The 27,262-nt window shown below is 39.1% G+C and overlaps 2 protein-coding genes across 3 annotated transcripts; both read left to right on the top strand.

Annotated features, from left to right (window-relative positions):
* The first annotated feature begins 8,257 nt into the window (after positions 1-8,257).
* Positions 8,258-26,865, top strand: LOC103682103 (olfactory receptor-like protein OLF4). 2 transcript variants are annotated; one of them, XM_040629155.1, is made up of 4 exons: positions 8,258-8,922; positions 22,411-22,467; positions 23,124-23,205; positions 25,928-26,865. In XM_040629155.1, exons 2-4 carry the CDS (start codon positions 22,429-22,431, stop codon positions 26,863-26,865), a joined length of 1,059 nt encoding a protein of 352 aa, XP_040485089.1. In that variant the 5' UTR covers positions 8,258-8,922; positions 22,411-22,428. The 2 variants fall into 2 exon arrangements, with proteins under 2 accessions (XP_040485089.1, XP_040485088.1); XM_040629154.1 differs by having other exon boundaries at positions 23,094-23,205.
* LOC103682104 (olfactory receptor-like protein OLF4) lies at positions 12,327-14,984 on the top strand. The gene has a single exon (XM_008711687.2). It carries the CDS (start codon positions 14,053-14,055, stop codon positions 14,971-14,973), a length of 921 nt encoding a protein of 306 aa, XP_008709909.2. The 5' UTR covers positions 12,327-14,052; the 3' UTR covers positions 14,974-14,984.
* Positions 26,866-27,262: the final 397 nt, after the last annotated feature.

The raw sequence follows: 27,262 nt of genomic DNA, 5'->3' as shown, positions 1-27,262 counted from the left end.
AGGGGAGCAGCAAGATACACAAGACAACTCTTAACCACAATAGAGAGACATATAGATAAAAATACGTTAATAGTAGGGGACCTCAACACTCCACTATCAGAAATAGACAGAACACCCATGGAAAAAATCGACAAAGAAACAAGTGCTTTGAATGCCATACTCGACGATTTGGACCACATAGATATATTATATATATCTATACACTACACCCCAGAACTAAAGAATACTCATTCTATTCCAATGCCCATGGAACATTCTCAAGAATAGACCATGTTCTGGGACACAAAGCAGGTCTCAACCGATACCAAAATGGAATACCATCTTTCACACCAATGGACCTCAAAAGAGAGCTCAGGTAGCAATTCTCATATCAGAAAGATTGGATTTTAAACTAGAGACTATAGTTAGAGACACAGAAGGGCACTATATTATTCTTTAAGGATGTATCCAATAAGTGGATATTTAAACAATTTATGGAGGCCAATGAGAATGAAAACACAATGGCCCAATACCTATGGGATACTGCAAAGACAGTCCTAAGGGGGAAATACATAGCCATCCAAGCCACACTGAAAAGAATAGAATAATCTAAAATACAGCTTTTATATTCTCACCTCAAGAAGCTGGAACAGCAACAGAGGGACTGGCCTAATCCACGCACAGGAAGCAGTTGACCAAAATTAGAGCAGAAATCAATGAATTAGAAACCAGGAGTACAGTAGATCAGATCAACAGAAATAGAAGCTGGTTCTTTGAGAGAATCAATAAAATTGACAGACCACTGGCAAGACTTATCCAAAAGAATAGAGAAAGGACCCAAATTAATAAAATTATGAATGAAAAATGAGAGGTCACAACCAACACCAATGAAATTGGAAGGATTATTAGAAATATTATCAACAGCTTTATACCAATAAATTAAGCAATCTGGAAGAGATGGAGGTCTTCCTGGAAACCTATAAACTACCAAGACTGACACAGGAAGAAATTGATTTTTTAAACAGGCCAATTAATTATGAAGAGATCGAGTCAGTGATAAACAACCTTCCAAAAAACAAAACTCCAGGTGTGGATGGTTTTCCTGTGGAATTCTACCAAACATTCAAAGAAGAAAAAATACCTATTCTCTTAAAGCTATTTCAAAAAATAGAAACAGAAGGAAAGCTACCAAACTCATTCTATGAGGCCAATATTACCTAGATCCCCAAACCAGGCAAAGATCCCATCAAAAAGGAGAGTTACAGACCGATTTCCCTAATGAACATGGACGCCAAAATCCTCAACAAGATCCTTGCTAATAGAATCCAACAGTTCATTAAAAGGATTATCCTTCATGACCAAGTAGGATTTAACCCTGGGATGTAAGGGTGGTTAAACATTCGCAAATCGATCAATCGGTGTCTTAGATTTTATCCAGAAAGAAAAATTCAAAATCATATGATTCTCTCAATCGATTCAGAAAAAGTATTTGACAAAATACAGCATCCTTTCCTGATTAAAACCCTTCACAGTGTAAGGATAGAGGGTACATTCCTCAATCTCATAAAAACCATCTATGAAAAGCCTACAGCAAATATCATTCTCAATGGGGAAAAGCTGGAAGCCTTTCCCTTAAGATCAGGAACACGACAAGGATGCCGACTCTCGCCACTATTATTCAACATAGTACTAGAAGTACTTGCAACAGCAATCAGACAACAAAAAGGGATCAAAGGTATCTAAATCAGCAGAGAAGAAGTCAAACTGTCTCTCTTTGCAGATGACATGATGCTCTATATGGACAACCCAAAAGAATCCACCCCCAAGCTACTAGAAGTTATAGAGCAATTCAGTAATGTGGAGGGATACAAAAATCAATGCTCAGAAATCAGTTTCATTTCTATACACGAATAATGAGACTGAAGAAAGAGAAATTAGGGAATCCATCCCATTTATAATAGCACCAAAAACCATACGTTACCTTGGAATGAACTTAACCAGAGACATAAAGGACCTATATTCTAGAAACTATAAATCACTCTTGAGAGACATTTAGGAAGACACAAAAGGATGGAAAAATATTCCATGCTCATGGATCAGAAGAATTAACATAGTTAAAATGTCCATGCTACCCATAGAAAGAGCAATCTACACTTTCATTGCCATTCCGTTCAAAATTCCGATGAGAGTTTTCAAGGAACTGGAACAAATAGTCCTTAAATTTGTATGGAACCAGAAAAGGCCCCAAATTGTCAAGGAAGTGTTGAAAAGGAAAAACAAAGCTGCGGGCATCACAATTCCAGATTTCAAGCTGTACTACAAAGCTGTGATCACAAAGACAGCATGGTACTGGCACAAAAACAGACGCATAGACTAATGGAACAGAATAGAGAACCCAGAAATGGACCCTTGGCTCTTTGGGCAACTAATCTTTGATAAAGCAGGAACAAAACATCTGGTGGAAAAAAGACAATCTCTTCAATAAATGGTGCTGGGAAAATTGGACAGCTACATGCAAAAGAATGAAACTTGACCACTGTCTCACACCATACACAAAGATAAACTCCAAAAGGATGAAAGACCTCGATATGAGACAGGAATCCATCAAAATTCTAGAGGAGAACATAGGCAGCATCCTCTACGACATCAGCCAAAGCATCCTTTTTCATGACACATCTCCAAAGGCAAGAGAAACAAAAGATAAAATGAACTTGTGGAACTTCATCAAGATAAAAGACTCCTGCACAGCCAAGGAAACAGTGAAAAAACTAAGAGGCAGCCCATGGAGTGGGAGAAGATATTTGCAAATGATGCTACAGATAAAAGACTGGTATCCAAGATCTACAAAGAACTTCTTAAACTCAATACGCGAGAAACAAATAAACAAATCATAAAATGGGCAGAAGATATGAACAGACACTTTTCCAATGAGGAAATACAAATGGTTAACAGACACAGGAAAAAATGTTCAAAATCATTAGCCATGAGGGAAATTCAAATCAAAACCACACGAAGATACCACCTTATGCCAGTTAGAATGGCAAAAATTGACAAGACAAGAAACAATTGCTGGAGAAGATGTGGAGAACGGGGATCCCTCCTACATTGTTGGTGGGAATGCAAGTTGGTACAGCCACTCTGGAAAACAGTGTGGAGGTCCCTTCAAAAGTTAAAAATTGAGCTACCCTATGATCCAGCCATTGCACCATGGGTATCTACCCCAAAGATACAGACGTAGTGAAGAGAAGGGCCATGTGCACCCCAATGTTCAACACCTCAACATTTGCTGCAACATGGATGGCACTGGAGGAGATAATGCTAAGTGAAATAAGTAAAGCAGAGAAAGACAATTATCATATGATTTCTCTCATCTATGGAACATAAGAACTAGGAAGATCGGTAGGGGAAGAAAGGGATAAAGAAAGTGGGGTAATCAGAAGGGGGAATGAAGCATGAGAGACTATGGACTCTGAGAACCAAACTGTGGGCTTTAGAGGGGAGGAGGATGGGGGAATGGGATAGGCTGGTGATGGGTAGTAAGGAGGGCATGTATTGCATGGTGCTGTGGGTGTTATAGGCAACTAATGAATCATCGAACTTTACATCAGAAACCGGGGATGTACTGTATGGTGACTAACATAATATAATAATAAAAAAAACATTAAAAAAAAACACAAGTGCCCTCCTCAATCCAAATCACCCGTTTAGCCCGTCCACCCACCCAGGTCCCCTTCAACAACCTTTAGTTTATTCTCCATATTTAAGAGTCTGATTGTAGTCTACCATTTTTAAGTTTGAAAAAAGATTTATTTATTTATTCCAGAGAGGGAAGGAGATAGCATGAGTGGGTTAGGCAGAGGGAGAGGGAGAGAATCTCAACCAGACTCCATGCTGAATGTGGAGTCCTTCGCGTTGTTCGAGCTCATCAGCCTGTAATGATGACCTAGGCAAAATCAAGTGTCAATTGCTTAATGGACTGTACCACTCAAGCACCCCTTATCTTGCCCAATTTCAAGCTACCATTTTAATTCAGACCATAGTCTTCTTCGGTCATATTAATCTGGTGAGCAACATCACCTTAGAGTCTTTGGGTTGGATTTGGAGGAAAATGTAATGCATTTGTTGCTATTTTCTTCATTCAGGAGAAACTGGTTCCATCAATTGAAGATCTGGGTCAGTGATTGATCTCGGGTCTGAGAGTCAAGTAGAGATTAGGAACTGTCATTGCAGTGACACAGTCACTCTTTTCTTCATGATTATTAGAGGTGGGATTTTTGCTTTGTTTTGTTTTCCCTTGTTACAACAAATTGGATGGGCCCTTAGTAAGCTGCCCATTATTTTTGTTTCATGGAGACACTAAGAAGTATTTGTGATTTTGAGAAATTCCTGTAGCTCTCACTATTTAGATGAGAATGATGAACTCTTATATGAACTATGAATACCAAAGTTCAGATGGTTTGGTACTGCTGACATTGACTGCCAGTTCAAGATGGGCTGACCTCAGGACAAATCCATTTCAATCGGAGCATGTCCATGGTAAGTGTATCCTACAGGGGAGAAGCTCTATAGAGCTTGTCATGGAGGCCATTGCAGTCTCACCAAGTTATTTCTCAATGACCTTATTAATTTTATGTTCTCTGAACCCTTATTTTGGCTATACTTTGGGGTTGAGGTATTGAATCACACAACATAAATCCATCACAATGCCCTTGTCTCCTTGTACTTCGGATTCCTTCCTCTACGCCCTATGAAGCTATTGATGGATTGACCTTCTTTTAGAGTAAGCCCATCTTTTTTCATCCTTTCTTTTGTCTTGGTAAAATATGTATATAATTTATTACATTAAACATTTAGAAGTAGTCATTTATGTGGCATTAAGGACTTTCTCCCTATTGCACAACCACCACCTCTATCCACCTACAGAGCTTTCTTTTTTTTTTTTTTAAGATTTATTTATTTATTTATTTGACAGAGATAGAGACAGCCAGTGAGAGAGGGAACACAAGCAGGGGAAGTGGGAGAGGAAGAAGCAGGCTATTAGCAGAGGAGCCTGATGTGGGGCTTGATCCCATAACACCGGGATCACGCCCTGAGCCGAAGGCAGACGCTTAACCGCTGTGCCACCCAGGCGTCCCCTTACAGAACTTTCTCATCGTCTCAAACTGAACCCTTGTCCCCTTGAAACACTAACTCCCCATTGCCCCTCTGCCCGGCCCCTGACTCCCACCATCTTACCTTCTGTCTCTAAAACTGAGTCTTGTAGGTGCCTCATATTTGTCCTTTCATGTCTGGTTGCTTTCACTTAGCATAATGTTGGCAAGGTTCATCCATGTTGTAGCCTGGGCCAGAATTCTATTCTTTTTACAGAATAGAATGAATGATAAATGATGTTCCACTGCACGTGTTCACCACTCTTTGTTCATCTGTGATTTTGTTGATGGACATTGGGGTTGTGTCCACATTTGGGCTACTGTAAATAAAGCCTTATTTTAATTGGTGTACAATATCTGTTCTAGTCATGGCTTTAAATTTCTTTGGGACCCTATATAGGTAGACATATAACCAGAAGTGCAACTACTGGATCATATGACAATTCTATGTTTCAGTTGTTTTTGAGGAACTGGCACATGGTTTCACAAACCAGCTGTGCCAGTTTTCACTCTTATCAGCAAAGCACCACAGGGTTCCAATTTCCCCATGTCCTTGCCAACTCTTATATTCTGTTTTAGTTTGTAAAATAGCCATCCTAGTGTATGTGAGGGGTGTCATATTATGGTTTTGGTTTGCATTTCCCTAATAATTAATGATGTTGCACATCGTTCACATGCTAAGTATTGATTCTTATATCTTCTTTGGAGAAATGTCTATTTGAATCCATTGCCAGCTTTTTTTTCACCATTAATTTCATTTTTTAAATTATTTTAAATTTTGATTCTGCTGTAGTTAACATACAGTGTGATATTATTTTCAGGTGTACAATATAGTGATTCCATAGATCGCCCAGTGTTGGTCAGGATAAGTGCACTCCTTAACACCCATCACCTACTTCACCCATACCCCCATCTCCCCTCCGGTAACCATCAGTTTGTTCTTTAGATTAAGGAATCTGTTTCTGGTTTGTTTCTCTCTCTTTTTTCCCTTTGCTCATTTTTTTTTCTTAAATTCCTCATATGAATGAAATCATATGGTATTTATCTTTCTCTGACTGACTTATTTCACTTAGCATTACATTCTGTAGCTCCATCCATGTCATTGCATATGGGAAGATTTCATTCTTTTTTATGGCTGAGTAGAATTCCATAGTACGTATGATTACACTACACCTTCTTTAACCATTCATCTATTAACGGATTCTTGGGCTCCTTTCATAGTTTAGCTACTGTAAATAATGCTGCTGTAAACATAGAGGAGCATGCAATCCTTTGAATTAGTGTTTTTGTATTTTGGGGTGATTATCCAGTAGTGTGATTACTGGATCATAGGGTAGTAGTATTTTTAACTTTTAGGAACCTCCACACCGTTTTCCACAGTGGTTGCACTACTTTGCATTCCCACCAAGAGTGCAAGAGAGTTTCTTTTTCACCAAATCATCACCAACAGTTGTTGTTTCTTCTTTTTTTTTCAGTATCTTTTTAAAAAAGTTTTTATTATGGAAATGTTGAATCATTCTATTGTAACTAGTATTATCCTGTTTGCTAACTAACTGGAATTTAAACGAAAGCATTGTGCTTTTAAAATTGAGTTGTTTGGGTCTTTTGCTATTGAATTTTTATACAGCTACATATTTTGGATGTTAATCTGTCATCAAATATGTGGTTTGCTAATTTTTCTTTGTGGGTTGCCTTTCCACTTAGGAATAGTGCCCTTCAATGCACAAATAGTTTGATTTTGCTGGAGTAATTTTTTCTCTGGCTGCCTGTGTCCTTGGTATCATATCCAGGAAATCTTGGTCAAATCTAGTATCATAAAGATGTACCTCTGTGTTTTCTTCTATGTGCTTACAGTGTTAATTCTTGTGGTTAGATCTGTGATCCATTTGGAGTCATGTTTGTAGATGGTGGACAGAAAGGTCACCTTCACGTTTTTGCAGATGGATATCTTGGTTTCCCATTACTATTTCTTGGAATGGCTGTCCAGTTACCATTGAACTGTCCTGGCACTATCAGAAATCATTCAATTCTATATATGAAAGTTTATTTCTGGGCTTCCTCCTATTCCAGTGATTTATATTTCTGTTTGTGGTGTTGTTGAAAACCGATCATTTTAATATTATGATGTGGTAACTCTGAAAATCATATTCCCCACCCCAGGATTTTTTTAAATGAAAATATAATAGCATACATTCTTATATTAGCTTCAGGTGTACAACATAACAATCCAACAATTGTGTACATTGTTCCGTGCTCATGGAGGTAAGTATACTCTTAATCCCCTTTAGCTCCCTCACCCATCCCCTCACCCACCTCCGCTTTGACAAACACCAATTTGTTCTCTGTGTTTGAGTCTGATTTTTATTTTTTGGTCTTTTCTCCTTGTTTGTTCATTTGTTTTGTTTCTTAAATTCCATATATGATTAAAATCAAATGGTATTTGCCTTTTTCAGACTGACTGATTGCACTCAACACTACACCCTCTAGCTCCAACCATGTTGCAAACTTATAAAATATTTTACATTATTCTTTTGAGCTTTAAAAATGTCCATTTATCCTCTACTCTTCCAGCTACACTGTTTTGGTTCTCTTTGACTATTATAGTAGCAAGAGTCTATGTCCAACATTGTCCCAGGATGACTTTTCCACAGGGAGAGTTTGATCCTGGACATCCAGTCATGAAGTCTGCACTGACACTCCACAATTTTCATAAACACGTGTCAGTGGGTACCCAAAATATAAGCATCTCTACTACCTGAATGCTGTCTTACTGCTCAGGGTCATGTTTCAGTTGTCATACTTGGCCCCTGATTATTGGTCAGCAAGTATGAAGTATAGGAAATATCTTGACTGTGTCTTACAGTCTAACTGCCACACTGATACCCCCTCTTGGAGTGCTCTCACCCTATTCCCTGACATCAAGACTCAGGATAATTATGAGCTTGTTTGTGACGCCTTCACTCATCTCCCCTGGAAGAGTTGATTACGGTGGTGTTCTCTTCATCAGGTGTCAGTGTCACTTCAGGTTGGTTCATTCATTTATTGTTCTATCTCTTGCCCTGTTTTAACTGTGAGCCATGTCTTATACTTTTCTTTATCCCCAGGATGTAGCCTAGTACCTACTGTATCACCCCTGTTGCATAAGTGTTTGCAAGATGCCCAAAGAAGAAAATAGTTGAGTTAAACAGACATTGTGTACAATGAAGGAGAAAGAGGGGCAGAACAGAAGAACCACTGTGGGGGCTGAGGGATCCATGATCATGAGCCAACAGAAGAGGGTCCAGATGGGAAAAAGGAGAGATTTAGGGCTCACAGAAGCTCTCTTCCAAATCAAGAATGGCATAACTATTGCAGGGGTACTCTGGCTTATTAGTGAGACCCTCTACAGAGAGAGGACCTGCTTGTGAGATCAAAGAGTTTAATGGGATGAGACAATCATGGAATGTCCAGGCTGTGTCCTAATACCAACACTGGGACTAGTTTGCATTCTGTGTTTTTGTCCAGCTCCAGAGCACCAAGTCTCTCAAGGGGAAGTGAGACAAAAGAATATTTCATTAATGAGTCTCATGGGAATTCAACCTCTATAGCCACAGAAATTGAAAATGTCTCTGCTGCAGCCACTGACTTCATCTCTTCTAATCTCAGGTGATACAAACGCATAACTCTGTCTTCCAGAGCCTTCGTGAGTGTGGTCATGCCTCTTCCTTTCCTGGGGGCATAACTTTCAATCTCATCAATCATCAATGGAAGAAACTGGGTCAGTGATCTCACACTGTTCTGTGATAACATCTGGGTGAGTCACAAGTGCTGGGGACATGTGTTATGGTGGAGGGACCTCCTTTCTTGGTGATTATTGTTGGGTGATTGACAGGGACGATAAGTTAAGGAGGGTTTAATAAAACCAAGTCCTGCCCATTAAGGCTTTGATTCTGGAGGGAAACTCTGGATAAACTAAACCATCTTTTCCTGATCTGTCTCCTCCAGTGTAATGCTTAATCATGGAGACTTCATTCCTCGACAGTCTTTCCTCTGTTTCATTGCTTGTTCTTTCATTCTCGAGAGTAATTGTTTATGATTATTCAGCCATTTGTTATTGTAGTCATTCAACAAACATTTTTCAGTATTTTTATTTATTTATTTATTTATTTTTTATAATATTTTTTTATGTTATGTTAGTCACCATACAGTACATCCCTAGTTTTTGATGTAAAGTTCCATGATTCATTACTTGCATATAACACCCAGTGCTCCATGCAATATGTACCCTCCTTAATACCCATCACTGGCCTATCCCAATCCCCCACCCCCCTCCCCTCTGAAGCCCTCAGTTTGTTTCCCAGAGTCCATAGTATCTCATGGTTTAAAAAAAAGTTTTTTTTTTCAAAATGTTGACTCTTACATGGGAGTTAGTGAAAGCTCCACAGACAAGCTTATAATGGAACTGAGCCTTGAAGGAGGTGTTGGAGTCCTTCCAGGGGCACAATGGGTGTGATCAGTCCAGGAAGAAATAGCAGAGGGGGAAATTTAGAGGTTAATTAAACTAGAGGTTGTGCTGCAGGGATTAGAAACACTTCTTACTTATGTGACCAACCATCAGTAGCAGGATATGCAAAATGGGTGGATAGGAGACAGGTCTGGTAGGAAATAGTATGTTAAGAACGAATCAAGCATTTTGGCTACAGGATTGAAATTTAATTCTGAAATTGGTGAAGCATAAGTGTAGCTTTTAAAGGTCAGGGGATAGCTGTGCACAGGTCTGCTCTACTGAAAAGTGACCCAGGTTAATGTGAGGAAAGAACTATTGTTGTGTTCAGAGTGTGAGAGAGATATTGAGGAATAGAAATATTGCCATGAGGATGAGATGGGAGGCAAGTGATGGGTCTCTGAGGGGTGGACATCGTGGACACAAAAATTCAGATGATTGTTTTTCATTCATTATTCCATTTTTTCTAGCAACTATAGCAGACATCTTCTCTTCATCATTTGTATGAGTTAATTAATACTACACACAATGCCAGACATATCATAGTCATCATTTTCTTGAAATCTTTCAAAAACTATGAATTTTGTATCACTCTTTTATTTGTGGATGGCAAGTGTCACTGACAGCAGTGATACCGCTTACACAGAACATATAATGGAGACTAAGATATGCGCAGAGTTCAGTGTTTCCAAATATTTTGCATTTCATTAATGATTTTAAGTTTTAGTTAACTTTTGTGTTTGAAGAGTTGTACATTTATCACAAAAAATTTGCTGCAGTGGTTCAGAGAGTTCTCACAAGGTCCCTTCCCAGTTTCTGCTCTTATGACTAGATTGTATCTCTTATACATGTTACGTGTAAGCCTCATATCTGCTGAGCTTCCACACGCAGTGACTTTTTTCAGGCTTCCTCTGTTCTTGAAGTAATTGCTAGTTTTGAGGAGTACTGGTTGTGTGTTTTCTAAAATTATCTTCTTTTGGACTTGCCTTCTTGTTCGTTTCTTCCTGAGTAGACTAGGACTATGGGTGTTGGACAAGAAGACCGGAGAGATAAACAGCCATGTTCATCTCATGAGACCAAGGGTACACACTATCAACATGACAGATCCTCAGTGTTGATACTGATGTCCTCGCTGGCATGGGATTTGTCAGATTTCTCCACTGTGGTTACTTTTCCCCCTTCTTTCCAAACTGTACTTTTGTAGGGACTTTCTTTCTTTCTTTCTTTCTTTCTTTCTTTCTTTCTTTCTTTCTTTCTTTCTTGTTGGTTTTTTTTGTTTGTTTGCTTGTTTATTTATATTAGTCACCATAAAGTACATCATTTGTTTTGATGTAGTGTTCCATGATTCATTGTTTGCATAGGGACTTTTCTAAGTGTAGCCCCATTCCTAAGTAGTGGGAGTTGTCCCCCACTCCTTGAGAGTAGAATATCTATGTATATAGTTGGTACTGTTCTGCCCTCTAGTGTGTGTCTTCTCTATTTTTTCACTTATTTACATCGGTGTACTCTCCTTGATATTGATTATATAGTCTGTGTCGTAACCCAATACTACTTCATGTTGTTACTCAAATTGTTCCATATTTGGCAATCAGTGATTCCTGCAAGGAGTCCTGTTTCATTTTATTGGATCATGGGATCAGCACCAAGATCTCGGTGCCAGGTGCACTTGCTGCTACCAGGGTCTCTAGATCCCCTCAACTGACCTGGCAAGGAAACATATGAGTGTATGCTCTGTGTATCTGCAGACACCTACACATCTATCTATATGTACCTCTCTGTATCTGTGTTAGGCTAAAGCAAGTTCATACTGATGGCTCCAGCTCTCATTTACTGCCGCATGGATCATTCTAGCCTCTCCACCTTGCTTACATGTAAACTCCCACACCAAATGACCCACCATTTACTCTCCGTTTCCTTATATGTTCAATTTCAGTTCACACGTGTAGAGCATCAGCATTGTTAACGGTACTCTCTGGGGTACACCTGTATCAACGACAGTAGAGTCCTTCTGTGCACTTTCATGTCCACTTTTACAGACTCCACTCAGTTCCCAGATCACATGTTTCTGCCTTTTTTGCCCATCTGTTTCATTGAGATTTTTTCACGCAATTGTAATATAGTTAGCCAATTTTTTTTTTCACTCGGAGCGTTCCATTCTGGGATTCCCTTGGTCCTCTGAGTGTTTTGTGTGTATTGATTGGTATTTGTAACGTTGTTGAATTCATTTATTAGTCTAACAGTTTTTCGAGTTTTTAATGGTGTGTTAGTTTTTAAATAAGATCACCTTTTTTGTGAAGAGAAATATATTACCTCTTCCTTTCTACTTTTGATGGCTCTCTTTTCCTTTCTCTTCCTTTCACTCCTCCTCCTCCTCCTCCTCCTCCTCCTCCTCCTCCTCCTTCCTCCTCCTCCTCCTCCTCCTCCTCCTCCTCCTCCTCCTCCTCCTCCTCCTCCTCCGTCTCCTCCTCCTCCTCTTCCTTCTTCTTTCTCTTCACCGGTTAATTGCTCTGTCTGGAATTTGGATGCTGTGTGTAAAGACGTTTTAAAAGCAGGCATTCTTGTCTTGTTCTTATCTTAGGGTTGCTTTCAGCCTTTCCCTATTAAGAATAATGTTAGAGGTGGGTTTTCATATATGACCTATATCATGTTTAGGAAGTTTCCTTCTGTTCTTAGTTTTTTTTTTTTGATGTTGCTATTATGAAAGAATGCAGAATTTTGTCAATTTTTTTTCTGCATCAGTTGAGGTAATCCTGCCTTTTATCCTTCATTCTGTTATTGTGGTGTATTACAGGGAGGGGTTTTCATAAGTTAAACCATCCTTGCCTTCCAGGAATGAATCCCACTGTCATGATGCATAATTCTTTTGTACTGCATGAACAAAAGGCTGCTATATTCAGTTGTAATATTTAGTCAGAGATGCCCATGGCATGTTGATCTGTACTTTTCTTTTCTTGCGATGTCTTTATTTGGCTTTGGTGTAAGTGCAATTCTGCCCTTTTGGAAGAAAGCAGGAAGTGTTTGCCTTTGAAAGTTTTTGGAAGAGTTTGAGAAAGATTGATGTTCATCCTTCTAGTTCTGTGCGGATCTTGTGATCTTTAGTCATGATTCCTCCAGTGGGATGCCTACAGTAGAAAATGCAATTCTCCTAGTAGAAAGAACTCTGTGACTCACAGTATCTCCTGTGCTCTGCTTACTTACTTTTCTTTTCTTTTTCTTTCTTTCTTTTCTTTCTTTTTTTTTTGTTTTCTGCTTTCTAATACAGTTGTGCTTGAGCTACAAGAGTACACAGTGCTACAATAATGGACAACTCTCTCTGTCTTTCTCCCTCTCTGCACTCTGTGTGTGTGTGTGTGTGTGTCTGTGTGTAAGGAATAGAGAAGTTATCATTACAGTGCACACAGGTTGAACATTTATAGCAAGCTGAAGCTGTTTTAGGGAATAAAAAATGCAGAATGTAGACCAACTAGAGACTGAGAGTAAAGAGAGAGAGAAAGAGAAAGAATTAGAGAGAAATGAATTTTGTTCCATTTGTATATATCACATAAAATTTGTGCCATTGTAGACATCATATATAATGTATACATATAAAAATGATAATGAATGACAGTGTCCGTTGCCTCAGAATGTTTCCAAAGAAGCAGGAGGCTTTGATCTCCTCCCTTCTCCTACATCCAACACCTGTTCCTGTTGTGTGAAAGCTCACAGCTTTCTCTTTGATGTTGCCCTGTGGTTTTGGGTGAGCTTTTGTCTAAGGCTGTTTGCACAGGCTATTTCTCTGCCTTAATTTTTTTTTCTCAAAATTATCTGCATGGTTCATGAATCCACTGCCCTCAGCTTTCTTGCTCAAAATCCCCTTATCAGAGAGGATACAATGGAAAGTTTTCTCTTCACTTTAGGACTATCTTGTCTTGCATTATTTTACTTATTAGTGATAATCACCATTTGTTACATAATTCGCTCATCCGTTAATACTTGATTCCTCCCTCTAACACACATATCTTAGACTCAATCTTATTAAGGTCAAACGCATATCACTACTTTACAGTGCTTTCAACAATGCTTGCCACAAGATAATTGGTTAAAATATTTGTTAAGTGAACAAAAAATGTCTCAGGAAATTTATAGAGGACAACATTGTTTTGGGTAATGTTTCAATTCAGGACTAGTACTGCAATTATTTTCAGCATCATGGAAAATATGGAGCTTTTGAGATCCTTGAATTTTTCAGCTAATTATTCTAGATTGGTAGGTAATGTATGAGAATTAATGAATGAAGAAATTTGAAAGCATAAATTTCACCACACAAATCTCAGCATTTCTTTTTATCTCTCTCTCTCTCTCTCTCTCTCTCTCTCTCTCTCATCTATTGATTAACTCTGGGCTCACTGCTTGTGACTTTCCTATGCTCTTGTGTCTGTTCCAGCTGTTTTCAGCAGTTACATGGAACAAAGAAATCAAACTCCTGTTTCAGAATTTATCCTCCTGGGACTTTCGGAGGAGGGAGAACTGCAGCCACTGCTCCTCTGGCTGTTCCTGTCCATGTACCTGGTCACCTTCAGTGGGAACCTGCTCATCGTCCTGGCCATTGTCACGGACTCCCGCCTCCACACCCCCATGTACTTCTTCCTGGCCAACCTGTCCTTCTCTGACATATGTTTCACCTCCACCACCGTCCCCAAGATGCTGTGGAACATCCAGACTCAGAGCAAAGTGATCACCTATACAGGCTGCCTCAGTCAGATGTATTTTTTCATGCTTTTGGCAGGATTAGACAACTTTCTCTTGACAGTGATGGCCTATGACCGGTTTGTGGCCATCTGTCACCCCCTGCACTACACGGTCATCATGAACCCCAAGTTCTGCTGCATCCTGCTTCTGGTGTGCTGGGTTTTGAGTGTTCTGTACTCTCTATTACAAGACTTAATGGTTTTGCAATTGTCTTTCTGTACACAGATAGAAATCCCTCACTTTTTCTGTGAACTTAATCATGTGATCCAACTTGCTTGTTCTGACACCTTCTTCAATAACCTGGTGATTTATCTTGCGAGTGGACTTCTGGGGATTCTTCCACTCATTGGCATCCTTTTCTCTTATTCTAGAATTGTAACCTCCATTTTGAAGATTTCATCTTCTGGGGGCAAGTATAAAGCATTTTCCACGTGTGGGTCTCACCTCTTGGTTGTCTCTTTATTCTATGGTACAGGCTTTGGTGTGTATCTTCGTTCTGCTGCTTCACAAAATTCCAGGACAACTGCCATGGCTTCAGTGACATACACAGTGGTCACACCCATGCTGAACCCCTTCATCTATGGTCTGAGGAACAGAGACATGAAATTGGCCCTAAGAAAGCTCTTTAGCTGAGAGGCATTCTCTGCATATAAGGATCCTTTGTTTCAAGATGAAGACATGTGTAGTAGGGCTCAAAACCCTGGGAGACCTAGATCATGATTTTTGTATCAATTCACAGAAATACAATCTGCAGTTATCTTCCTAAAGTATTCAGTGTCTTTAACTTTTTCATACATAACAAGCAACTATGTCTTTTTTTTTTAGTTTGAAGTTTTTATTTAAATTCCAGTTAGTTAACAGTTAATGTAATATTAGGCTCAGGAATAGAATTCAGTGATTCATCACTTACATACGACACCAAGTGCTCTTCACAGCAAGAGCCCTCCTTAATCAGAATCACCCATTTAGCCCATCCACCCCCCAGCTCCTCATTCCCCATCATCCATTTAGCCCATCTATCCACCTACCTCCCCTCCAGCAACCCTGTTTGTTCTCCATTTTTAAGAGTCTGTTTTCTATGTGTATGGTGTGAGAGAGTGGTCAAGTTTTATTCTTTTGCATGTAGCTGTCCAATTTTCCTAGCACCATTTATTGAAGAGACAGTCTTTTTACCACTGGATGTTTTTTCTTGCTTTATCAAAGATTAGTTGTCCAAAGAGCTGAGGGTCCATTTCTGGGCTCTCTATTCTTTTCCATTGGTCTATGTGTCTGTTTTTGTGCCAGTACCATGCTGTCTTTGTGATCACAGCTTTGTAGTACAGCTCGAAATCTGGCAGTGTGATGCCCCAAGCTTTGTTTTTCCTTTTCAACAATTCCTTGGTGATTCGTGGCCTTTTCTGGTTCCACACAAATTTAAGGGTGTTTGTTCCCGTTCTTTGAAAAATGTCATTGGTGTTTTGATCGGGATAGCATTGAACGTGTAGATTGCTCTGGGTAGCATGAACATTTTAACTATGTTAATTCTTCTGATCCGTGAGCTTGGGATATTTTTCCATCTTTTTGTGTCTTCCTCAATGTCTTTCAAGAGGGATTTGTAGTTTCTAGAATATAGATCATTTACGTCACTGGTTAAGTTAATTCCAGGTAACATATGATTTTTGGTGCTATTGTAAATGGGATGGATTCCCTAATTTCTCTTTCTTCAGTCTCATTGTTCGTGTATAGAAATACAACTGATTTCTGAGCATTGATTTTGTATCCCACCACATTACTGAATTGCTCTGTAACTTCTAGTAGTTTGGTGGTGGATTCCTTTGGGTTTTCCATATAGAGTATCATGTCATCTGCGAAGAGATACAGTTTGACTTCTTCCGTGCTGATTTGGATATATTTTATCTCTTTTTGTTGTCTGATTGCTGTTGGAAGGACTTCTAGTCCTATGTTGAATAATAGTGGTGAGAGTGGGCATCCTTGTCATGTTCCTGATCTTAAGGGAAAGGCTTCTAGCTTTTCCCCATTGAGAATGATATTTGCTGTAGGCTTTTCATAAATGGTTATTATGAGATTGAGGAATGTACCCTCTATCCATAGACTCTGAAGTGCTTTGATCAGGAAAGGTTGCTGTATTTTGTCAAATGCTTTTTTGCATCTATTGAGAGGATCATATGATTCTTGACTTTTTGTTGTTGTTGATATAATCTATCACACTGATAGATTTGCGAATGTTGAACCACCCTTGCATCCCAGGGATGAATCCCACTTAGTCATGATGGGTAATTCTTTTATTTTTTTATTTTTTTATAATTTAAAGTCAGTATTTTTATTTTAAGACATTTTCAAATTTTATGGTGTAAGTATATACGTAGCGTTTTCTAATGTTTTTTTTTTTAATGATTTTTTATTATATTATGTTAGTCACCATACAGTTCATCCCCGGTTTCCGTTGTAAGGCTCGATGATTCATTAGTTGTGTATAACACCCAGTGCACCATGCAATACGTGCCCCCCTTACTACCCATCACCGGTCTATCCCATTCCCCCAACCCCCTCCCCTCTGAGGTCCTCAGTTTGTTTCTCATAGTCCATAGTCTCTCATGTTTCATTCCCCCTTCTGATTACCCCCCTTTCTTTATCCCTTTCTTCCCCTACTGATCATCCTAGTTCTTATGTTCCATAGATGAGAGAAATCATATGATAGTTGTCTTTCTCTGCTTGACTTATTTCACTTAGCATTATCTCCTCCAGTGCCGTCCCTATTGTAGCAAATGATGAGAATTCATTCTTTCTGATAGCTGAGTAATATTCCATTGTATATATGGACCACAACTTCTTAATCCAGTCATCTGTTGCAGGGCATCTCGGCTCCTTCCACGATTTAGCTATTGTGGACATTGCTGCTATGAACATTGGGGTGCATATGGCCCTTCTCTTCACTACGTCTGTATCTTTCGGGTAAACACCCAGTAGTGCAATGGCTGGATCATAGGGTAGCTCAATTTTTAACTTTTTAAGGGACCTCCACACTGTTTTCCAGAGTGGCTGTACCAACTTGCATTCCCACCAACAATGTAGGAGGGATCCCCTTTCTCCACATCCTCTCCAACAATTGTTGTTTCTTGCCTTGTCTATTTTTGCCATTCTCACTGGTGTAAGGTGGTATCTCAGTGTGGTTTTGATTTGAATTTCCTTGATGGCTAATGATTTTGAACATTTTTTCATGTGTCTGTTAGCCATTTGTATGTCTCCATTGGAAAAGTGTCTGTTCATATCTACTGCCCAGTTTTTGATTTGTTTATTTGTTTCTCGTGTATTGAGTTTGAGAAGTTCTTTGTAGATCTTGGATACCAGTCTTTTATCTGTAGCATCATTTGGAAATACCTTCTCCCATTCTGTGGGCTGCCTCTTAGTTTTTCTGACTGTTTCCTTGGCTGTGCAGAAACTTTTAATCTTGATGAAGTCCCATAAATTCATTTTATCTTTTGTTTCTCTTGCCTTTGGGGATGTGTCATGAAAAAGGTTGCTTTGACCAATGTCGTAGAGGTTGCCACCTATGTTCTCCTCTAGAATTCTGATGGATTCCTGTCTCACATCGAGGTCTTTCATCCATTTGGAGTTTATTTTTGTGTATGGTGTGAGATAGTGGTCAAGTTTCATTCTTTTGCATGTTGCTATCCAATTTTCCCAGCACCATTTATTGAAGAGACTGTCTTTTTTCCACCAGATGTTTTTTCCTCCTTTATCAAATATTAGTTGCCCAAAGAGCTGAGGGTCCATTTCTGGGCTCTCTATTCTGTTCCATTGGTCTATGTGTCTGTTTTTGTGCCAGTACCATGCTGTCTTTGTGATCACAGCTTTGTAGTACAGCTCGAAATCCGGCATTGTGATGCCCCCAGCTTTGTTTTTCCTTTTCAACTGTTCCTTGGAGATTCGGGGCCTTTTCTGTTTCCATACAAATTTAAGGACTATTTGTTCCAATTATTTGAAAAATGTCCTCAGTATTTTGATCGTGATAGCATTGAAAGTGTAGCATGGACATTTTAACTATGTTAATTCTTCCGATCCATGAGCATGGAATATCTTTCCATCTTTTTATGTCTTCCTTAATGTCTTTCAAGAGTGATTTATAGTTTCTAGAATATAGGTCCTTTACGTCTCTGGTTAAGTTAATTCCAAGGTAACGTATGGTTTTTGGTGCTATTGTAAATGGGATGGATTCCCTAATTTCTCTTTCTTCGTTCTCGTTATTCGTGTACAGAAATGCAACTGATTTCTGAGCATTGATTTTGTATCCCGCCACGTTTCTGAATTACTCTATAACTTCTAATGGTTTGGGAGCGGCTTCTTTGGGGTTTTCCACATAGAGTAACATGTCATCTGTGAAGAGAGACATTTTGACTTCTTCTTTGCTGATTTGAATACCTTTGATCCCTTTTTGTCGTCTGATTGCTGTTGCAAGGACTTCTAGTACTATGTTGAATAATAGTGGCGAGAGTGGGCATCCTTGTCGAGTTCCTGATCTTAAAGGGAAGGCTTTCAGCTTTTCCCCATTGAGAATAATATTTGCAGTAGGCTTTTCATAGATGGCTTTTATGAGATTGAGAAATGTACCCTCTATTCCTACACTCTGAAGGGTTTTAATCAGGAAAGGATGCTGTATTTTGTCAAATGCTTTTTCAGCATCGATTGAGAGGATCATATGGTTCCTGAGTCTTTTCTTGTTGATATGATGTATCACACTGATTGATTTGCGAATATTGAACCACGCTTGCATCCCAGGTATGAATCCCACTTGATCGTGATGGATAATCCTTTTAATGTACTGTTGGATTCTATTAGCAAGTATCTTGTTGAGGATTTTGGCGTCCATATTCATTAGGGAAATCGGTCTGTAATTCTCCTTTTTGAGGGGGTCTTTGCCTGGTTTGGGGATCAAGGTAATATTGGCCTCATAGAATGAGTTTGGTAGCTTTCCTTCTGTTTCTATTTTTTGAAATAGCTTTAGGAGAATAGGTATTATTTCTTCTTTGAATGTTTGGTAGAATTCCCCAGGAAAACCGTCCGGGCCTGGAGTTTTGTTATTTGGAAGGTTGTTTATCACTGACTCAATTTCTTCATAATTAATTGGCCTGTTTAAGGAATCAATTTCTTCCGGTTTCAATCTTGGTAGTTTATAGGTTTCCAGGAAGGATTCCATCTCTTCCAGATTGCTTAGTTTATTGGCATATAGCTGTTGATAAAAATTTCTAATAATCCTTCCAATTTCAATGGTGCTCGTCGTGACCTCTCCTTTTTCGTTCATAATTTTAATAATCTGGGTCCTTTCTCTTTTCTTTTGGATAAGTCTTGCCAGGGGTCTGTCAATTTTATTGATTCTCTCAAAGAACCAGCTTCTAGTCCTGTTGATCTGCTCTACTGTACTTCTGGTTTCTGCTTGATTGATTTCAGCTCTAATTTTGGTCAACTGCTTCCTCGTGCGTGGATTAGGCCTGTCCCTCTGTTGCTGTTCCAGCTTCTTGAGGTGAGAATATAAAAACTGCATTTTAGATTTTTCTATTCTTTTGAGTGAGGCTTGGATGGCTATGTATTTCCCCCTTAGGACTGCCTTTGCAGTATCCCATAGGTTTTGGACTGTTGTATTTTCATTCTCATTGGTCTCCATAAATTGTTTAATTTGATTTTTGATTTCCTGGTTTATCGAGTCATTCCTGAGCAGGATGGTTCTTAGTCTCCAAGTGTTTGAGTTTCTTCCAAATTTTTCCTTGTGATTGAGTTCCAATTTCAAAGCATTGTGGTCTGAGAATATGCAGGGAATAATTTCAGTCTTTTAGTATCGGTTGAGACCTATTTTGTGACCCAGAACATGATCTATTCTGGAGAATGTTCCATGTGCATTAGAATACAATGGGTATTCTGTTTTTCTGCGGTGTTGTGTTGTATAAATATCTATGAGGTCCAACTCGTCGAGTATGGCATTCAAAGCTCTTGTTTCTTTGTTGATTTTCTGCTTAGGTGATCTATCTATTGCTGATAGTGGAGTGTTGAGGTTCCCTACTATTAATGTATTTTTATCTATATGTCTCTTTATTGTGGTTAAGAGTTGGCTTGTGTATCTTGCTGCTTCCCTGTTGGGGGCATAGATATTTATATTTATCATATCCACTTGTTGGATACATCATTTAAGAATAATGTAGTGCCCTCTGTGTCTCTAACTATAGTCTGTAGTTTAAAATCCAATCTCTCTGATATGAGAATTACTACCCCAGCTTTCTTTTGAGGTCCATTGGCATGAAAAATGGTTTTCCATCCGTTTACTTTCAGTCTGAATGTATCTTTAGGTTCAAAATGAGTCTCTTGTAGACAGCAAATGGATGGGTCATGTGTTTTTATCCCATCTGTAACCCTGTAGCATTTTGTGGGAGCATTTAGGCCATTCACATTGAAAGTGATTATCAAGAGATATGATTTTAATGATGTCATGTTTCCTGTAAAGTCTTTGTTTCTATCGGTTGTGACTTTCTGTTCTGTATCACTCTTGGGTCCTTTTTACTTTTATAGAACCCCCCTTAATATCTCCTGTAGGGCTGATTTCGTGGTTATGAAATTGGTCAGTGATTGGCAACTCTGGAAGGTCTTTATCTCTCCATCAATTCTGAACGACAGCCTTGCTGGATAAAGGATCCTTGGCTGCATGTTTTTCTCTGAAAGCGATTTAAAAATGCCCCCCCAACCCTTTCTGTCATTCCAGGTTTGTGTAGACAGGTCTGACGTAATCCTGATACTTTTGCCTTGGTACGTGAGAAATTTCTTTTCCTTGGCCGCTTTCAATACTGTATCGTTTTATCTAATATTTGTGATTTGCACTATGACGTGACGTGGTGTAGGTTTGTGGTTGTGTTTTAAAAATTGAGTTGTTTTGGTTTTTGCTGTTGAATTTTTGTACATTTTTTAGATATTAATCTACTATTAGGTATGTGGTTTGCCAATCTTTTCTGTACTTGTGGGTTGCCTTTCGCTTGAGAAATTTTCCCATCAATGCACAAATATTTTTAATTTCACTGAAGTAATTTTTTTCTCTAGTTGCCTGTGTCTTTGGCGTTATATCCAGAAAATCTTGGTCAGATCCAGTGTCAAGGTGATGTACCTCTGTGATTTCTTCTAAGCGCTTACAGTTTTATTTTATTTATTTATTTATTTATTTATTTATTTATTCATTAATACACTAATTTATTTATTTTAAATCCTTTGAGGCTTTATTGATCTGCTACAATACATCATTAGTTTCTGATGTAGTTTCCATAATTCATTGTTTGTGTATAATACCCAGTGTTCCATGCAATACATGCCCTCGTTAACACCCATCCCTGGGCTAGCCCATCTCTCCACAACCCTCCTCTCTAAAATCCTCTGTTTGTCTTCAGATTGTATAAATCTTTCGCCTTTTACAGTTTTATTTCTTGTGGTTAGATCTGTGATCCATTTGGAATCATGTTTGGAGATGGTGGATGGAAGGGTTGCCTTCATTTTTTTGCAGATGGATATCCTGGTTTCCCTGTCACCGTTTCTTTTTTTTTATAATAATAATTTTTATTATATCATGCTAGTCACCATACAGTACATTCCTGTTTTCTGATGTAAAGTTCGGTGATTCATTAGTTGTGTATAACACCCAGTGCACCATGCAATACGTGCCCTCCTTACTACCCATCACCAGCCTATCCTATTCCCCAACCCCCTCCCCTCTAAAGCCCTCAGTTTGTTTTTCAGAGTCCATAGTCTCTCATGTTTCATTCCCCCTTCTGATTACCCCCCTTTCTTTATCCCTGTCACCACTTCTTCGAAAGACTGTCCATTTACCTTTGAACTGTCCTGGCTCTATTGTCAAATATCATTCAATTTATAAACTGAGTTTATTTCTGGGTTTCCTCCTACTCCAATGATTTATATTGTTGCTTATGTTGTTGTTGAAAATGGGTCATTTAACAATGATAATGCAGTAACTCTGAAAATCGTATTTCTCCCCTCCCTAGGAATTTCTTTATTGAATATAATTTACATACAGTTTTATTTTAGCTGCAGGTGTACAATGTAATGATTCATCAATTCTATATGTTGTACAGTGCTCATGAGGTAAGTGTACTCCTAATCACCTTTATCTATTTCACCCATCACTCATTCAACTGTGAGCTCCTCAAGAGAAAGAACCAAGTCTTATACTTTTCTTCATTCCCAGGACGTAGCTTAGTGCCCACCGTATCATAACCGCTTTGTAAGTATTTGTAAGGTACCCAAAGAAGCCAATGGTTGGGTGATGTTAAACAATGAAGGGGAAAGGAGAAGCAAGGGAACAGGAGAAGCACTGTGGTGGCTGGAGGATCCATGATCATGAGCCACCAGAAGAGGGTCCAGATGGGAGAAAGAAAATGTTGAAGGCACAAAGAATGTCTCCTTCAAATCAGAATTATGGGGTACTCTGCCTTATTAGTGAGACCCTCTATAGAGAGGGGACCTCCTTGTGGGATCAACGATGTTAATGAGGTGAGATATAATCCTGGAATGCCCAGGCTGTGTCCCAGTACCAACACCGGGGCGAGTTTGCAATCTGTGTTTCTCTCCTAGCTCCAGAGCACCAACTCTCATGGGGAAGTGAGACAAAGGAATATTTCATTAATGAGACTCATGGGAATTCACCCCTCCAGTCAGAGAATTGAAAATGTCTCTGCTGCACTCACTGCCTTCATCTCTTCTAATCTCAGGTGATAGGAACTCATAACTGTGTCTTCCAGAGCCTTCATGATTGGGGCCATGACTCTTCCTTTCCTCGGAGCATAACTTCCAACCTCATCAATCATTCATGGGAGAAACTGGGTCAGTGATCTCACACTGTTCTGTGATAATACCTGGATGAGCCTCATGTTTTTTGATGGGAGGGACCCCTTCAATCTGTAGTTATGCTTTGGGCATCAACAGTGACAATAACTAAAGGAGGGTTTAATGATGCTAGATGTTGCCTATTAAGACTTTAATTCTAGAGGGAAACTCTGGATATACTAAACCATCTGACTCCTCCAGTGTAGTGCTTAATGACAGGGATATCATTCCGCAATAGTCTTTCCTCTTTTTTCATTGCTTGTTCTTTCATTGTTGAGAGTGTCTGTTTATTGTTATTTCACCATATGTATTGCAGTCATTCAAGAAACATTTTTTTCCAGCAATTAATGTATGGTAGACACTACTGTTTACTCTGGGAATAAATAAATGACTAAGACATTGTCTCTTCTCTCAAGGTACTCACTGTGTAAATGTCAGGAGAGATGTAAAAATAAGTAAATGTGACATCATGAGGTTGCATTGAAATTTGTGGAAATATGTAAAAAAGTTGACTTTTTAATTCATTTTTAACTGTTTTCAAAAAGTTGAGTCTTTCACGGGAATTAGTGAAGGCTTCACAGACAAGCTTATAATGGAACTGAACGTGGAAGGAGGTGTTGCAGTCTTTCCAGGGGGTCAATGGGTGTGATCAGTCCAGGAAGAAACAGCAGAGGAGAGGAGGAAATTTAGAGATTAATTAAACTAGAGGTTGTGCTTCAGAGATTAGAAACACTTCTTACTGATGTGACCAACCATCAGTAGCAGGGTATGCAAAATGGGTGGATAGGAGACGGGTCTGGTAGGAAATAGTGGCTTAAGAATGAATCAAACGTTTTTGCTACAGGGTTGAAATTTAATTCTGAAATTAGTGAAGCATAAGTCCAGTTTTTAATGGTCAGGGGATAGCTGTGCACAGGTCTGCTCTATGGAAAAGTGACTCAGGTTAATGTGAGGAACAAACTATTGTTGTGTTCAGAGTGTGAGGGAGACATTGAAGAATAGAAATAGTGCCATGAGCGTGAGATGGGAGGCCAGTGATGGGTCTCTGAGGGGGTAGACATCATGGATACCAAAAACTCACTTGAATAATATTTGATTTTGTGTATGTATGAGTGTGTGTATATATATCTCTATCTATATCATATTGTCTTTATCCATTCATCAGTAGATGGCATTTGGGCTATAGTTTCGTCATTGTTGCCATTTGTCATGATGTGAAAAGAGCTAGAGTCTATTATTCTAAGTGAAATAAGACAGTCAGAGAAAGAAAAATAGTGTATGATCTCCTCATGTGCAGAATTTAAGAAAGAAAATCATTGAACAATGGGAAGGGAGAAAAGAAAAAAAAAGGAGAGAAAAAACAAGCCATAAAAGAGTCTTAACGATGAAGGACAAACTGAGGGTTAATGGATGGAGGTGGCGGAGGGCCGGAGATGTGCTATATCAGTGATGGGGAGTAAGGAGGGCATTGTTGGGATCAACACTGGATGCGTTATATAAGTGATGAATCACTGAAATCTACTCCAGAAACCAATATTGCTCTGTATGTTAACTGACAAATTTAAATTAAAAAATATTTCATGGGGCACCTGGGTAGCGCAGTCGTTAAAGCGTCTGCCTTCAGCTCAGGGCGTGATCCCGGCGTTCCGGGATCGAGTCCCACATCGGGCTCCTCTGCTGGGAGCCTGCTTCTTCCTCTCTCACTCTCCTGCTGTGTTCCCTCTCTCGCTGGCTGTCTCTCTGTCACATAAATAAATAAAATCTTTAAAAAAAAAAAATTTCAGATGATTATTTTCATTCATTAGTAAGTGTTTGCTGGAAACTGTGTCAGTTATCTTCTCTTCATCATTTGTATGTGATAATACAATAAACAATCCCAGACCTATTATAGACATTACTTTATTGAAATCTCAAAAACTCTGAATTTGATATCACTCTTATTGTAGGGTTGGAAACTATCCCTTGAAACGTCATTTGCTCATTCATTAATATGTTATTGCTCCCTTTGACACACACATATCTCAGACACAATCTTGTTAAGGTCAAACACACATCACTACTTACAGTGCTTTCAAAAATGCTTGCCACAAGATAATTGGTTAAAATATTTGTTAAGTGAACCAAAAACATCTCAGGAAATTTACAGAGGACAACATTGCTTTGGGTACATGTTTTGATTCAGGACTGGGAGTGCAATTATTTTCAGCATCATGGAAAATATGGAGCTTTTGAGATCCCTGAAATTTTTAGCTAATTCTAGTTTGGTAGGTAATGTGTAAGAATTAATGAATTAAGCATATTGAAAAAAACAAGTTTTGCTACACAAATTGCAGCATTTCTTTTTATCTATCATCTATCTATCCATCTATTTATCTATCTATCATCTATCTCTCTATCAATCATCTATCTATCATCTATCTATCTATCATCTATCATTTATTTATTTATCTCTGCATTTACTTATTAATTGAGAGAGAGCAAGCAAGAAAGCACAAGCAGGGGCGGGGCGGATGGGAAGTCAGAGAATCTGAAGTAGACTCTGCCCCCAGCAGAGAGTCCAATGTGGGGCTTGAACTCATCACCGAGAGATCATGACCTGATCTAAAACCAAGAGTTGGTTGTCTAACCAACTGAGCCATCCAGGCACCCCAATCTCAGCCTTTCTTTTAACTCTGGACTCACTGCTTTTGACTCTACTATGCTCTTGTCTCTGTTCCAGCTGTTTTCAGCAGTTACATGGAACAAAGAAATCAAACTCCTGTTTCAGAATTTATCCTCCTGGGACTTTCGGAGGAGGGAGAACTGCAGCCACTGCTCCTTTGGCTGTTCCTGTCCATGTACCTGGTCACCTTCAGTGGGAACCTGCTCATCGTCCTGGCCATTGTCACGGACTCCCGCCTCCACACGCCCATGTACTTCTTCCTTGCCAACCTGTCCTTCTCTGACATCTGTTTCACCTCCACCACCGTCCCCAAGATGCTGTGGAACATCCAGACTCAGAGCAAAGTGATCACCTATGCAGGCTGCCTCAGCCAGATGTATTTTTTTATGCTCTTTGCGGGATTAGACAACTTTCTCTTGACAGTGATGGCCTATGACCGGTTTGTGGCCATCTGTCACCCCCTGCACTACATGGTCATCATGAATCCCAAATTCTGCTGCATCCTGCTTCTGGTATCCTGGTTATTGAGTGTTCTCAGCTCTCTATTACAAGACTTAATGGTTTCACAATTGTCTTTTTGTACACAGTTAGAAATCCCTCACTTTTTCTGTGAACTTAATCAGGTGATCCAACTTGCTTGTTCTGACACCTTCTTCAATAACCTGGCAATTTATCTTGCGAGTGGATTTCTGGGGGTTCTTCCACTCACTAGCATCCTTTTCTCTTATTCTAGAATTGTAACCTCCGTTTTGAAAATATCATCTTCTGGGGGCAAGTATAAAGCTTTTTCCACATGTGGGTCTCACCTCTTGGTTGTCTCCTTATTCTATGGTACAGGCTTTGGTGTGTATCTTAGTTCTGCTCCTTCACAAAATTCCAGGACAACTGCCATGGCTTCAGTGACATACACAGTGGTCACACCCATGCTGAACCCCTTCATCCATGGTCTGAGGAACAGAGACATAAAATTGGCCTTAAGAAAGCTCTTTAGCTGAGAAGCATTCTCCACATATAAGGATCCTTTGCTTCAAGATGAAGAAGTGTGTAATAGGGCTCAAAACCCTGGAAGACCTAGATCATGATTTTTGTATCAGTTCATAGAAATAAAATCTGCAGTTTATCTTCCTACAGTGTTCAGTCTTTTTAATTTTTTCATACATAACAAGCAGCTATGTCTTTTTTTTTTAGTTTGAAGTTTTTATTTAAATTCCAGTTAGTTAACAGATGGTGTAATATTAGGGTCAGGAATAGAATTCAGTGATTCATCACTTACATACAACACCCAGTGCTCATCACAGCAAGTTCCCTCCTCCTTCCCCATCATCCATTTAGCCCATCCATCCACCTACCTCCCCTCCAGTTCTCCATTTTTAAGAGTCTGTTTTATATAGG

Source organism: Ursus maritimus, unplaced genomic scaffold (assembly GCF_017311325.1).
Source record: "Ursus maritimus isolate PB19 unplaced genomic scaffold, ASM1731132v1 scaffold_14, whole genome shotgun sequence".
Taxonomy (NCBI): domain Eukaryota; kingdom Metazoa; phylum Chordata; class Mammalia; order Carnivora; family Ursidae; genus Ursus; species Ursus maritimus.
Note: the sequence above shows the minus strand (reverse complement) of the source record. Positions and strands in the feature narration are given on the sequence as shown.